This window comes from Phyllobates terribilis, unplaced genomic scaffold (genome assembly GCF_046119375.1).
Source record: "Phyllobates terribilis strain yellow unplaced genomic scaffold, ASM4611937v1 Scaffold_5__5_contigs__length_657084704, whole genome shotgun sequence".
NCBI lineage: Eukaryota > Metazoa > Chordata > Amphibia > Anura > Dendrobatidae > Phyllobates > Phyllobates terribilis.
The window spans coordinates 372,609,809-372,625,141 of record NW_027362765.1 but is presented as its reverse complement, the minus strand read 5'-3'; the positions used below and the strand labels follow the sequence as shown (position 1 = coordinate 372,625,141).

General features: G+C 45.5%; 1 protein-coding gene across 1 annotated transcript in view; it reads right to left on the bottom strand.

Moving 5' to 3' along the window:
• The window catches only part of LOC141273220 (uncharacterized), a 35,193-nt gene extending 22,077 nt beyond the window's left edge, over nucleotides 1–13,116 (bottom strand). Inside the window, exons 1-6 of the mRNA XM_073684791.1 lie at nucleotides 13,033–13,116; nucleotides 8,780–8,929; nucleotides 8,478–8,657; nucleotides 8,270–8,393; nucleotides 7,240–7,307; nucleotides 4,312–4,387 (exon numbers count right to left, since the gene is read on the bottom strand). Of these exons, the coding sequence (XP_073540892.1) occupies nucleotides 4,312–4,387; nucleotides 7,240–7,307; nucleotides 8,270–8,393; nucleotides 8,478–8,657; nucleotides 8,780–8,857 (526 nt within the window). The 5' untranslated portion in view covers nucleotides 8,858–8,929; nucleotides 13,033–13,116. The remainder of the gene's footprint in view (nucleotides 1–4,311; nucleotides 4,388–7,239; nucleotides 7,308–8,269; nucleotides 8,394–8,477; nucleotides 8,658–8,779; nucleotides 8,930–13,032) is intronic.
• Between the last annotated feature and the right edge of the window lie 2,217 nt (nucleotides 13,117–15,333).

The following is a 15,333-nucleotide window of genomic DNA, read 5'->3' as shown; positions in this document are numbered from 1 at the left end:
GCCGCTCTGCTGATTGGTCGCGGTGGCCGGCCGCAACCAATCAGCGATTTTGGCGCCAAATTTAAACAACGCTCTGCTGATTGCGCCTGGTCGGCTGCATACATATTCTAGAATACCCGATGCGTTAGAATCGGGCCACCATCTAGTATATATATATATATATTTATGCAAATTAAGCATATATATTATGCTTAATTTGTCCTCAACTCATTGCTCTGATTTCAATTACAGAATAAAGACATTTTAAATAAACATATTTGGTACCACCGCCTCCGTAAAAGTCTTATCTATGAAGATATAACATTAAATAACTCAAATGGTAAACCATTTACCGTATATTCCGGAGTATAAGACGACTTTTGAAGACTGAAAAATCTTCTGTCTAGTCTGGGGTCGTCTTATACGCCGGTAATGCTTTTGAACTTTCAGAAATTGACATGCGGGGATACTCTGGGGGTGTTAATAAGCTGCCGTGGCCGTATCCCTGCCATGTCGGAGTTAATATAAGGTGGAGGGAGTTAAAATACGGCGGCGGTAGGTCCAGACAGTCAGCGCTTCTGTGCTGAAACTGACACATCGCTGCGTATTCCCAGCTCCGGACACAGCGCAGGGCTTCTGTGCCGACAGCTTTCACTTGTCACAGAAGCGCTGCGCTGTGTCCGGAGCAGGGAAGTTCGCATCGCTTCTGTGACAATATATGAAAAGCCGGCAATTCAGCAGCGGCATAAGCCGGCACCCGACAATTTAGAATAGAAAGAATAGAGCATCACACATAGATTAGATAGATAGAAACATGTCAGTCACATATATATGAAGTACAGTGACAGTGTTGCTTACTGTACTTGTCATTTAGTGTAAAGGATTTATTAAAACAAATAATAGTGTTTTCATGCACTGTCTCTTTAAAAAAGCCGGCCGGCAATTCAGCAGCGGTACCCGACAATTTATAACAGACAGAATAGAGCTTCACACATAGATTAGATCGATAGAAACATGTCAGTCACATATATATGAAGTACAGTGATAGTGTTGATTACTGTACTTGTCATCTAGTGTTAAAATAACGGATTTATTATTAAAAAAATTGGCGTGGGGTTCCCCTTAATTTTAGTCTCTAGCGGAGGTTAAGCAGACGGCTGGGGCAGATGTTTGAAGCCTGGGAAGGGGGTAATACCCACGGAGCTTCCCAGGCTACTAATATCAGCCCCCAGCTGAATACCTAGCCTTTACTAGCTATTAAAATGGGGGATCCCAAAAAAATGACGTGGGGTCCCCCCTATTTTAATAGCTAGCAAAGGCTAGGCAGACAGCTGGGGGCTGATATTAATAGCCCAGGAAGGGAGCCATGAATATTGGCCCCCTCCCAGGCTAGAAACACCAGCCGTCAGCCGCCCCAGAAATGGCGCATTCATAGGATGCGCCAATTCTGGCACTTAGCCTCGCTCTTCCACGCTGCCCTGGTGCGGTGGCAGTGGGGTAATAGGGCTGGGGTTGATGTCAGCTTATAATGCCAGCTGACATCAAGCCCAGGTTAGTAATGGAGAGGCGTCTATAAGACACCCCCATTACTAACCCCATAGTCAAAGTTAAAAAAAACACAAACACCCAGAATAAAGTCCTTTAATTGAAATAAACACACAATTCTTTATTGTTCTAAATTAAACCATACTTACCATCACGCCCATTCCAGCTGAAGCCAACGATCTCCTGAAATAAAAGAAAAATAATAAAGCAACATCATCCTTACCTTTCCATGGTTCCCACGACGGCTCCAGCTCTGCTACATCGAGATGACAGGCTGGACCGCAGCAGAACGCCGCCATCCAGCCTGTCATCCCGCAGACACTGAGAAGCGCAGCCATGCTTGCGCTCCTCAGTGTCTCGCTGTGACGGCATCCAGATGAGCCGACAATGAACTCAGCTCACCTCCTGGACGTCCGTCACTGACAGCGTGGGAAACTTCTACTGCGCATGCGGGGAGCAGGAGAATTTTCCCACGCTGTCAGTGACGTGCATGAGGTGAGCCGAGTTCATTGGACATGATCTCGGCTCATCTGGATGCCGTCACAGTTAGACACTGAGGAGCACAAGCATGCCTGCGCTTCTCAGTGTCTGCCGCATGGCAAGCTGAACGGCAGCGTTCTGCTGCGGTGCAGCCTGTCATGTGAATGTAGCAGAGCTGGACCGGTCCTGGGAACCATGGAAAGGTAAGGATGAGGTTGCTTTATTATTTTTCTTTTATTGCAGGAGATCGTTGGCTTCAGCTGGAATGGGCGTGATGGTAAGTATGGTTTAATTTAGAACATTAAAAAATTGTGTCTTTATTTCAATTAAAGGACTTTATTCTGGGTGTTGTGTTTTTTTTAATTACTTTACTAGAAATTCATGGTGGTCATGTCTAATATTGGCGTGACCCCATGAATTTCGGGCTTAGGGCCAGCTGATAATGCCAAGCTGGCCCTAACCCCTTTATTACCCAGTGAGCCACCGCACCAGGGCCCTGGATGAGTTGGGTACAGCGCCAGAAGATGGCGCTTCTATGAACGCGCCATTTTCCGGGGTGGCTGCGGACTGCAATTTGCAGCGGGGGGGGGCCCAGAAAGCTTGGGTCTCCCTGCGCTGCAGATTCCAGCCCCCAGCTGCCTAGTTGTACCTGGCTGGACACAAAAATAGGGCGAAGCCCCACGTATTTTTTTTTTTAATTATTTCATGAAATAATTAAAAAAAAAAGGGCTTCCCTATATTGTTGTGTCCGGCCAGGTACAAATAGGCAGCTGGTGGTTGGGTGCAGCCCGTTCCTGCCTGCTGTACCTGGCTGGACACAAAAATATGGCGAAGCCCCACGTCAACATTTTTGGGAAAAATTAATTACAAAATTAATAATTTAGGGACTGCATCTTTATTAACCCCTCAATTGTCATTTAGTGTTAAAATAAAGGATTTTTTAAAAAGAAAATTGGCGTGGGATCCACCATCATTATAGTCTCTAGCGGAGGTTAAGCAGACGGCTGGGGCAGATGTTTGAAGTCTGGGAAGGGGGTAATACCCACGGAGCTTCCCAGGCTACTAATATCAGCCCCCAGCTGAATACCTAGCCTTTACTAGCTATTAGAATGGGGGACCCCCCCAAAAAATGACGTGGGGTCCCTCCTAATTTAATATGTTTATGAGTGACAGTTTTCCTGCTATATACCTGCATGTCATAAGAATTTAAATTAAAAAAAGGACCATGTTAAATTCAAATCTGTTTTTTTAAAATTTTTACCGGTGTTTGGTATGCGTTGGAAAAGCGGTAGTCTTATACGGTGAATATATCCTAAACTCTATATTTTAACAGGAAAGTAGGGGGGTCGTCTTATACACCAGGTCGTCTTATACGCCGGAATATACGGTAATTGTTTTTTGTTTTTTTTTTACAAAGTTCCAATTTTTTTTTAACCACTAAATGAATAAAAATAAAACATACAAGTTTACTATCTCCATAATTGCTGTGACCTGAAGAATCACATTTTTACCGCAGAATGAACGCCATAAAAGGAGGACCCAAAAAACAATGCTGAAATTGTATTTTATTCACCATTTTGCCCCTATTTGCAATATTTTTCCCTGTTTTCAGTACATTATAATGGTAAAAACTTCAAATCGTTCTGCAAAAAAAACAATCCCTAAGTTGAACAAAAAATAAAAGTGGTGGGGGCTTTTAAAGGAAATGAGAAAAAAAACAACTAAAGCTCAAAATCAAATACTGGCCTGGTCATGATGGGGTTAAACAATGGCATTTTTTTAGAACATTATTAACAAGTTTTATACTATCATGGTATCTATTCAATTGCCAAAATTGCTAAAATAGCTTTACTTTAAACCAGAATTGTCCCCAGATTTCAGAATACAATCTGCATATACTGGGAAATAAATCACTTTAACCTGCTGAAGCTGGTGTACTTGCTGTGAAAATCCATGTCAGAATGGATATATACTCCTACATTAAAGTTTTAAATTCTGATTTTCTAATCATCGTTTTACAAGTGCTCAATTTAAAAGCTCAATTTAATATAATACAATGGATATCAGGATTATACAGCCATTCTGACATTGTTTTTTAGAAGTAAGAAGTACAACAGTCTCATCAGGCTTAAAGTATATCTAATAAATTATGTTGTTTTATTTTGAAATAAATATCTGTTTTTTACAACACAACATGGAATTGTTGCATCCAGTGGATACGGTGAATATGTGTCTGTAATCTGCATTCAGTGGCGACCACTCACCCGAGCCGTTATCTGTAGGAATCTCCATTTTTACTCTACTCACCCCTCACATATGTCTCTTCTTTTACCGTGATATCTGTAATATTTCTCTGGTCCTGAACTTCTGTCTGATTCAAAAACTGAGAGATAAAGATTGTAAAAGTTGCCAGATAATTGGAGACGTCACAAATGATTTGAATGACCAAAAAATATCAGTAATTAGCAGGATGACCGAAAATGACAAATAGCTGCAGATCTCCTGTATAAATCCAACCTTGGTTCCTAATCTCAACCTATTCCAGAGCTAGAAAAGTGTAAGGAGTTCCAGACAGAAAAAAAAATGACATTGCTGAATGCCTGCGGCACCTTCCTCTGGCCGCAGGCATTCAGCACAGTGACGACCGGGGTGTGGACACACAGGGGAGCAGTGTCAGTCACTGACACCGCTCACCCCTCTCTCTTCCTGCTCCCTGGCCATCACTCCCCCCTCGCACTCAATCGTATTCGCATCTGTCAGATATACAATTGCTGTGAGCCGCGCCACCGGCACAGCAGCAGAGGAGCTGTAATCAGACTCGTGCTCCGCCGAGAACTCCAGGAGATCGCAGGCCACATCCAGAGACGTAATCGGGCGCTCACTGCTGTACTTCACAGAAAAGCTGCACTAGATGGGAAGCCAGGATTACCAGAGTATAAGCTTATCTTTCTATTTATTTTTTATTAGTTTGCCAATGAATGTGGGGCTGGCTATGGGGACATATACACGTGGGGCTAGCAGTGGGGACGGAACAAGAGGAGCTGTGGGGGACATCATATTTTGGGAGACTGTGTGGAACATTACACCTGGGCTGTGGGAAAATCACACTATTTATGATATGTGGAGGACATCATACTGTATAGGGGCTGTGGGGGGCATCATACTACATAGGAGGCTGTGGAGGACATCATAATGTATACAGGATTGTGGGGGACATTATACTTTAAAGGGGGCTGTGGTGACCACACTGTACTGGGGGCTGTGGTAACCATACTGTACTGGGGGCTGTGGTGACCATACTGTACTGGGGGCTGTGGTAACCATACTGTATATTAGGGGGCTGTTGTGGATATCCTATTGTTTAGGCTGCTGTGGTGACCATCATACTGTGTAGGGGGACAGTGTGAGACGGGGGTACAGTTTGGAGAGGACAACATGGTGGGCAGTATAAGGGTATAGTGTGAAAAGGGAGCACAGAATGGATATGGAGAGGGTGCAGCATGAAATGGGGGCACAGAGGTTAGCATAGCAGGGAGCCAGTGTGGAGATATAGACAGTGTAGGGGAAAACAGGGGAGAGGGAAGTCTACAGAGTAGAGCTGTGCATATGAAAAGTCATCATGGCATCAGGAAAAGATGGAGACAAAAAGAAAGAAACAACTCGATCAGAGAAGATGTCACCTATAAAGGTACCTGGATGTAAATGTTTAATTGTTGGTACTGACTACATATCATCAGTACTGTGGTTCCTCTATGGTCTGCAGTCTGATAAAGACTGATAAAAACAACTCCTAGCATCTCCTTAACATTGTTAAGGACATACTGGGAGTTGTAGGTTCTTGAGATACAAATGTATATGGGCATGACTTGACATTACAATTGATTGCTGTACTAAGCTTGGTGATGTATTCATTAGTGATGGTGGTTTTGATAACGTATACATGTATTCCATCTATTTACGGATGGTGGTTCTTGTGATGTATTCATGTATTGATTGAGGTTCTGGTGATGCATTAATGTACTGATGGCGGTTCTGATGACGTATACATGTACTGGTATTGTATTTATTTACTGATGGTGGTTCTCGGGATGTATTCATGTACTGATTGAAGTTCTGATAACTCACTGTACTGATGGTGGTTCTGGTGACGTTTTCATGTACTGATGATGGTTCTAGTAGACTATTTATTGATTGATTATAGTTTTGGTGTTGTATTTATGTTCTATCGATAGCTCTAGTGTTCTATTTATGTACTAATGATGATTTTTGTTTAGTATTCATGTACTGATGATGGTTCTGGTGATGAATACAGCACCAGAACCATCATCACTACCGGAATACATCACGAAAGCCATCAGTACTATATGAATACAGCACCAGAACAACCATCACTACATGAATACATCACCAGAACCACCATCAGCACAGGAAAACAGCACAAGAGCCACCATCAGTACATGATCCATGGCCCCAGAACCACCATCAATACAGGAATATAGCACCTGAACCACCATCAGCACAGGAATACAGCACCAGAACCACCATCAGTTTTGTTGAAAACTGTATTTGTTGCATGATGGACATAAAAACCATCATAAGTATCCCTTTACCTATAATGGGGTCTGTTTAGTTTCCAATAGGGTATCCGTCACATGCTGGACACCTTAACTGAAACCAATTGGCCACCATTATAGTCAAGTTATATTATTTTCTTGACTTTTCTTGAGCCTGACATTTAAATATATGAGTCAGGAATGAATATCACTATTTGTCCCTGGTATTGTATAAATGGTTCCAAAACAATTCTATATCTAACTTTGAAAATACACTCTCTGTTGAGCCTCACCTCTAAAGGACATCACTTTTCTTTTTTACTTTGATTGCATTATTTAGTGAAAAAGATAACAATTCTAGTAGAAGTGGTATTCAGAGCTTGTTCCCTGATCCATCGGACGGTTAGTGGGGTGTGTTAGGGCTCCTTTTACTTTAGTTTCCAAACCATTCCTTTACTTAGGGGATGAAGGTTCAACGGGTGGGGGTGGCGAGCACCATCAGCATCATCTGCTTAGGGCACCAAAATATCTTGTCCCGGCCCTGGATCCAGACAACATGTAATGTCTGTGGTCATCAGCCTTCTCTGTTATGTATAAAACATATAATAATACTGGACTGGCAGAACACACGACCTGCGAAGCCTCCTACACATCAGATTCTTTCAACCTTCTTTCCACTTACCTGATGATCATGTGAAGAGTCCTGAGGTCCGGGATGTCTCTCTGGTGTTGTCCCCTTACTGGTTCTTACTATAGGAAACACATAAAGGATAAATGAATTCTTTATATATACAAGTAATTTATGAGGTTGGTAGTGACCTCCTATTCCAGCGTTGTGGAAGCTCGAGGTCTCCCGGGGCTTACGTGACATTATTATGCCTCGTGGGCCATGCAGTTAGCCAATCAGCGGTCACTAGTGGCTACTGTCCTCTGACTTCCTTCAACCATCCAAGATTGATGGCTCACTGCCTGTGTGACATCAGGCCCAGGCAAGGAAATCAGAAAGTGAGCTATCAATCAAGTTAAAGAGGGTGGTGTTGGGCGGGGAAACAAGCTCAGGAAGTGCTCACTCACGCCCAGAGCACTTAACACCTTATTTGAAAATGAATGAAAACACTAATTACTCAGGAATGCAGCAACAGATAGAAGATATAAAGGTGTGGATGGATTTACTTTTTCTAAGAGCTGAATGCCTATGTACGTAGTTTCGGTGGGTTGATCTTACTGTATTGATTGTAATTAACATAATAATAATATGTTTTGCTTTATTTTTGCTCCTGCAGAAGCCACGCCACCTTCTTACAACAGCCGTGTCTTCTGATCACACGCCACTCCCATCATTCATATACAGGGACATGTCAGCCTGCATCCTGGTGTAGGTGCAGGGCAGCATTTACGTTAATTCTATTTAATTTTTGCATTTTATAGAGAAAAAAAACTACATCTAGAACACAAGCGCAGGTTCTGTGTGTTACATTGGAGGATGCAGAGAGGTCTCATCATTGGCCGCTGTGGTGACCACTGCTCCTGTTGCAATGATTGATGGAGGAGGTCACGTCAGTCTGGACCATAAAGGGACCCAAAAACAGTTGGAATGAGAGAAATGAGGTGAATATTATCTACTTTATATCATTCAGAACACAAGCCTTTAAGATATTCATGAAGCGGCCAACCCCCTTTAACAGACATGTGTATTTAGTCCTGTCTATTACCTGGTGATGTGCGGGGCCAGTGCTCCTCCATCATGACGTCCTTGTACCAATCCTTGTGTCCTTCTAGATACTCCCACTCCTCCATGGAGAAGTAGACGGTGACATCCTGACACCTTATAGGAACCTGACACATACAATGATACCGTCATCCCCCCCGATCCCTTCATAGCGTCACTGTATAATGTCCCAGCATTCCCAGCAGTGTCACCTCTCCAGTCAGCAGCTCAATCATCTTGTAGGTCAGTTCTAGGATCTTCTGGTCATTGATGTCCTCATGTATCTGGGGGTGCGGTGGAGACCCCGGGATTGGGCTCAGGGTTCCTCCCCATCCTTCAGACACAGGGGCCTGAGAGCGATCATTAGAGGTCTTCTTCATCACCGTGTAATCCTTTGTATAGAGAGATGTTGTAATAAATATCACTGTCGACATTTCCAGAGTCCTCACCTATCCGGTCATATCATCTGTTATTACCATAGATGATGTAATGTGACGTCATCAGAGTCTCTCACCTCTCCTGTAAGCCGGAAGAGGATTTCTAGGGTGAGATTTAGTATAGTCTCTGCCGTCTTGTTTCTGCCCCTATCCATCTTTGACGAGTCTATAGGGATAATTCTCTTATATAAAAAGTATCAGCGCAGAGGATCCGATAATGTTGGAATCTGAATGGAAAAAAGATGAGTCCATGTGAAATTATATAAAATCCCATGTTTAAAAATAGAATTACTGAAGATAAGAAGGAGACATATTTAAAGAGGCATAATCTTGTAAAGGGATGGCGTATCCCTAGAACTTGCCATCAGCAGGGATCTGACTTCTGGAACCTCCACTGATTCTGAGAGTCACGGCTCTGATTCGCCGAGTCTCCTTCACAGATTTTTCCTGCACTGCGGTGCTCCTGAGGCAGGACCGGTCTGAGGAATCAGCGCCCCGCCACTTCAGTCCTAGCTAATTTGTAGGGCTTCTTTCGAAGAGATACTTCTTATTCATAACCTGGTTACGAATAAGAAGTATCACTTAGAAATCTGAAAACCGATACTGTGAATGTACACTGTATCTCTTTTGGGATTATTTCCTCAGATGATGTACTTATCCATATATCTATGTGGATTTTTTATGGAATTATATACCTTTTATGGATGGACTTTTCCTTAAATAAAATAGATGTTTTACTTGAAGTGCTGGATCAACTGCCTTTGTTATGTATACCTGGAAGGGACCCATGATGGGGGACATCTTTACCTGGAAGGGACCCATGATGGGGGACATGTTTACCTGGAAGGGGCCTGGGATGGGTGACATGTATACCTGGAAGGGGCCCGGGATGGGTGACATGTATACCTGGAAGGGGCCCGGGATGGGTGACATGTATACCTGGAAGGGGCCCATGATAGGTGACATGTATACCTGGAAGGGGCCCATGATGGGGGACATGTATAACTGGAAGGGGCCCTGGGATGGGGGACATGTATATCTGGAAGGGGCCCAGGGATGGGTGACATGTATACCTGGAAGGGGCCCATGATGGGGGACATGTATACCTGGAAAGGACCCAAGATGGGGGACATGTATACCTGGAAGGGGCCCGGGATGGGGGACATGTATACCTGGAAGGAGCCTGGGATGGGTGACATGTATACCTGTAAGGGGCCCATGATGGGGGACATGTACAGTACAGACCAAAAGTTTGGACACACCTTCTCATTTAAAGATTTTTTCTGTATTTTCATGACTATGAAAATTGTACATTCACACTGAAGACATCAAAACTATGAATTAACACATGTGGAATTATATACTTAACAAAAAAGTGTGAAACAACTGAAAATATGTCTTATATTCTAGGTTCTTAAAAGTAGCCACCTTTTGCTTTGATGACTGCTTTGCACACTCTTGGCATTCTCTTGATGAGCTTCAAGAGGTAGTCACCGGAAATGGTTTTCACTTCACAGGTGTGCCCTGTCAGGTTTAATAAGTGGGATTTCTTGCCTTATAAATGGGGTTGGGACCATCAGTTGTGTTGTGCAGAAGTCTGGTGGATACACAGCTGATAGTCCTACTGAATAGACAGTTAGAATATGTATTATGGCAAGAAAAAAACAGCTAAGTAAAGAAAAACGAGTGGCCATCATTACTTTAAGTAATGAAGGTCAGTCAGTGCGAAAAATTGGGAAAACTTTGAAAGTGTCCCCAAGTGCAGTTGCAAAAACCATCAAGCGCTACAAAGAAACTGGCTCACATGAGGACTGCCCCAGGAAAGGAAGACCAAGAGTCACCTCTGCTTCTGAGGATAAGTTTCTCCGAGTCATCAGCCTCAGAAATCGCAGGTTAACAGCAGCTCAGATTAGAGACCAGGTCAATGCCACACAGAGTTCTAGCAGCAGACACATCTCTACAACAACTGTTAAGAGGAGACTTTGTGCAGCAGGCCTTCATGGTAAAATAGCTGCTAGGAAACCACTGCTAAGGACAGGCAACAAGCAAAAGAGACTTGTTTGGGCTAAAGAACACAAAGAATGGACATTAGACCAGTGGAAATCTGTGCTTTGGTCTGATGAGTCCAAATTTGAGATCTTTGGTTCCAACCACCGTGTCTTTGTGCGACGCAGAAAAGGTGAACAGATGGACTCTACATGCCTGGTTCCCACTGTGAAGCATGGAGGAGGAGGTGTGATGGTGTGAGGGTGCTTTGCTGGTGACACTGTTGGGGATTTATTCAAAATTGAAGGCATACTGAACCAGCATGGCTACCACAGCATCTTGCAGCGGCATGCTATTCCATCCGGTTTGCGTTTAGTTGGACCATCATTTATTTTTCAACAGGACAATGACCCCAAACACACCTCCAGGCTGTGTAAGGGCAATTTGACCAAGAAGGAGAGTGATGGGGTGCTACGCTAGATGACCTGGCCTCCACAGTCACCAGACCTGAACCCAATCGAGATGGTTTGGGGTGAGCTGGACCGCAGAGCGAAGGCAAAAGGGCCAACAAGTGCTAAGCATCTCTGGGAACTCCTTCAAGATTGTTGGAAGACCATTTCCGGTGACTACCTCTTGAAGCTCATCAAGAGAGTGCCAAGAGTGTGCAAAGCAGTCATCAAAGCAAAAGGTGGCTACTTTGAAGAACCTAGAATATAAGACATATTTTCAGTAGTTTCACACTTTTTTGTTAAGTATATAATTCCACATGTGTTAATTCATAGTTTTGATGCCTTCAGTGTGAATGTACAATTTTCATAGTCATGAAAATACAGAAAAATCTTTAAATGAGAAGGTGTGTCCAAACTTTTGGTCTGTACTGTATATCTGGAAGGGGCATGGGATGGGTGACATGTATACCTGGAAGGAGCCTGGGATGGGTGACATGTATACCTGCAAGGGGCCCATGATGGGGGACATGTATATCTGGAAAGGGCCTGGGATCGGTAGCATGTATACCTGGAAGGAGCCTGGGATGGGTGACATGTATATCTGGAAGGGGCCTGGGATGGGTAACATGTATACCTGGAAGGAGCCTGGGATGGGTGACATGTATACCTGGAAGGGGCCCATGATGGGGGACATGTATACCTGGAAGGGACCCATGATGGGGGACATGTATACCTGGAAGGGACCCATGATGGGGGACATGTATACCAGGAAGGGGCCCATGATGGGGGACATGTATACCTGGAAGGGGCCCATGATGGGGGACATGTATACCTGGAAGTGGCCTGGGATGGGTAACATGTATACCTGGAAGGGGCCCGGGATGGGGGACATTAATACTTAATGGGGGGCAATACCTATGTCCATATAGGATTTAGAATGCTACAAGGGCCCATACATCTGACCAACATGGCAAGGTTTGCAGCGAGGCCCATCGGACTTTAGTTATGCCACTGGTCATCAGACTGCGGGTGAACACATATTAAAGGGAATCTGTCACCACTTTGGAGTTATCAGACTGCTACTATGGCCATATAGGGTATAGAAAAGTAAATCTATACATACCTGTATGGCCCATAGTAGAGGTCTGATTGAAGAGAAATAAGTTTTCATAAACTCCGTTTTTCACAGGCTTGGCGTCCGGAGAACATCAAGCAATCCCTGCCTATGTGCTTATTATTCCACCAAATCCCCGCCAGTATTCTTAATTGTCATATTCCCCCCTCCCCTGCACGTCACAGGGCCCTGTGATGTGCACTGTGCTCCCTGACTTCCCAGGCATGCTCACACAGAGCTCACATACAGCGCGCTTTGCTTCATCTCGGCCCCGTCTCTCTGTGCTGCAGGTTTCTATTGTGCAGGCGCCGGAGAGTGACAAGTGACTCCCCTGCACCTATGCAATACAAACCTGCGGCGCAGTGCACGGAGAGACGGGGCTGGGATGAAGCAAAGCGCGCTCTATGTGAGCATGCCCGGAAGTCAGGGAGCACAGAGCACATCACAGGGCCCTGTGACATGCAGGGGAGGGCAGGTGGGATATGATAATTAAGCATACAGGTGGGGATTTGGGGGAATAATAAGCACATAGGTGGGGATTTCTTCCCATCCTCCGGACGCCAAGCCTGTACAAAGTAGAATTGATTAAAGCGCTTTTCTCTGTAATCAAACCTCTGCTATGGGCCATACAGGTGTGTATAGACTTACTTTTCTATCACCCGTATGGCCATAGTAGCGGTCTGATAACTCCAAAGTGGTGACAGATTCCCTTTAAATAGGGATCCATTTGGGATCCATAAGAGCTGGATCTTTTGCTCGGTAACAGTGAATCTCCACAAACCTCTTCTTGCAAAGAGAGCCTCACACTGGATATATGGCTGTTCTGTGCTTACAGGACCTGTGGTGATGTCACAGTCATGTGATCAGTGACATGTGTGGGAGGAGTCAGAGATCACATGACCAGGAGGCTCAGTGCGCAGGACTGCTGTGCTGGTTGTCATGGTGCTGGGTCTCGCTTTCCTTCTGCTGTTCCTATATCTCTTATATTCCTAGTTATACGTCATCTAATGTAAGCGTTATCATATCAGATATTGATTAACCCCTTATGGATCTGTGTATTTTGCGCCTTTAGGGTCTCACACTTTTTTTCATCATGCTATTCCAAAAAGCTGTTGCGTTTTCTTTTTTTTGTCATTGTGGCCAGACGAGGGCTCGTTTCTTGTGTCGCTGATGCTTTTATTGGTATCATTTCGGGCTACATATGACGGTTTGATCATAGTTCTAGGTGGATTTGCATCGATCAAAAAACTGCAATCCTGGCAATTCCAATGCTTTTCTCTTTATTCATTTCATTTGAGAGATCGTTCTTTTATGGATGCGGTGAGACCAATTATGTCTATATTATTTTTAATTTATTTATTTTTACTAGTGATGAGCGATCATGCTCGCTACTGCTCTGTGCTCGCCGAGTATTTCCGGGTTGCTCGGCGGGAGCTCGGGTCTCCTCCCTGCATGTTTAGCGCTCTTTAGAGAGCCAATGAACATGCAGGGATTGCCTGCCACTCACTGTAATGCCGTAGCCATGTTGGTTGTGGCATTACAATGATTGGCTGGCTGCACAGCGTCATCGGGTCTATATAAGACCTGGCGCCGCCATGCTCGTCACAGTCACTCGGGATCAGACAGTGTAGGGAGAGCTGCTGCTGTGTCAGGGAGAGATTTGATCATGTATTAGGTAGTGTAGGGAGAAAAACCATACATTACACATATCCATCTTAACAAACAGTCCTTCTGAGGACTAATCCATCTTCAGAGATATCAGGCAGGCAGGGTGTATAAGCAGGCAGTGTATATAGCAGACTGCAGTGCATATAGCACAAGAGGCTCCATTCCAGTTCTGCCTTCTGCTGCTGTTAGATATTTCTATACAAAGGCCCAGGTCTCAGGGACCAGGAATACTTTTCTTTGGATCTTAATCCTCATTATTTGCTTAAAAAGTGTTATGGGGCCGGGTGGTGGAACCTCTGTGCCGAAGTGCAAGGAGGGACCCAGAGGGGCGTGACTAAGTATCCACCCGAACCGACCCTGGTCGTACGGCAGCAAACGACACCGTGACCAGGGAGGATCCGGGCTGAGGGACCAGGTGCTACTCTGGGGACAACCTTGTAAGAGAGCAGGTGGCTCCCACGGGTCAGATGACTGGGACTGACCGGTATGGCGGATGGACACGGCAAGCAGGCGGAAGTCTCTGGTAGCTGGCAGGTGGTCACAGTTCGAGGAAGCGGGGCAGGTAACAGTCTTTAGGCTTACCAGGAAGATGGTCACAGCAAGTGACGGCAGGGTCTCCAGGCAGGCTGGCAGGAAACTGGCAGGTGCTCCCAGGTGAGCGGGCAGACAGACGAGGTGGGTAACTGGCAGGTAACTGGTGGGCGCTCCCAGGTGAGCGGGCTGACGGACACAGCAGGTAACAGGCGAGTAACTGGCGGACGCACCCAGGTGAGCGGTTTGACAGACGAGGCAGGTAACAGGCAGGTAACTGGTGGACGCTCCCAGGTGAGCGGTCTGACAGACGAGGCAGGAACAGTCAGGTAACTGGTGGACGCTCCCAGCTGAGCGGTCTGACAGACGAGGCAGGTAACAGGCGGGTAACTGGTGGACGCTCCCAGGTGAGCGGTCTGACAGGCAAGGCAGGTAACAGGCTGGCAGGCAGGACGAGGAGTCAGGCTAGCAGCGGAACCTGAGGGCTGAAGCACAGGTGAGAGACAGTGCAAACAACTTTGCTGGGGCACCTCCATTTTGGAGGAGGTGCCTTATATATGGGAAGTCCTCCGGCAATTGGCCGGGGACTCCTTAGGACGACGCGCGCGGCCTCTTTAAGAGAGGGTGAGCGCGTTCGCGCGCGCCTTAAGCATAGTGCCCGGGAAGGAGCGCGCGCCGGTAGCAGCGAGGGAAGGAGCGCAGGAGGACGCCGCACGCTGAACAGGAAGGTGAGAGTGACGGCGTCTCTGCCTAGCAGGAGGCAGAGACGCCGATGCTACAGTACCCCCCCCTTTAGGCCCCTCCTTTTTAGGCCAGAGAGAAATTTCTCAAGGAGAAGCGGAGCGTTGATGTTCTCCCTGGGTTCCCAAGTTCTTTCCTCAGG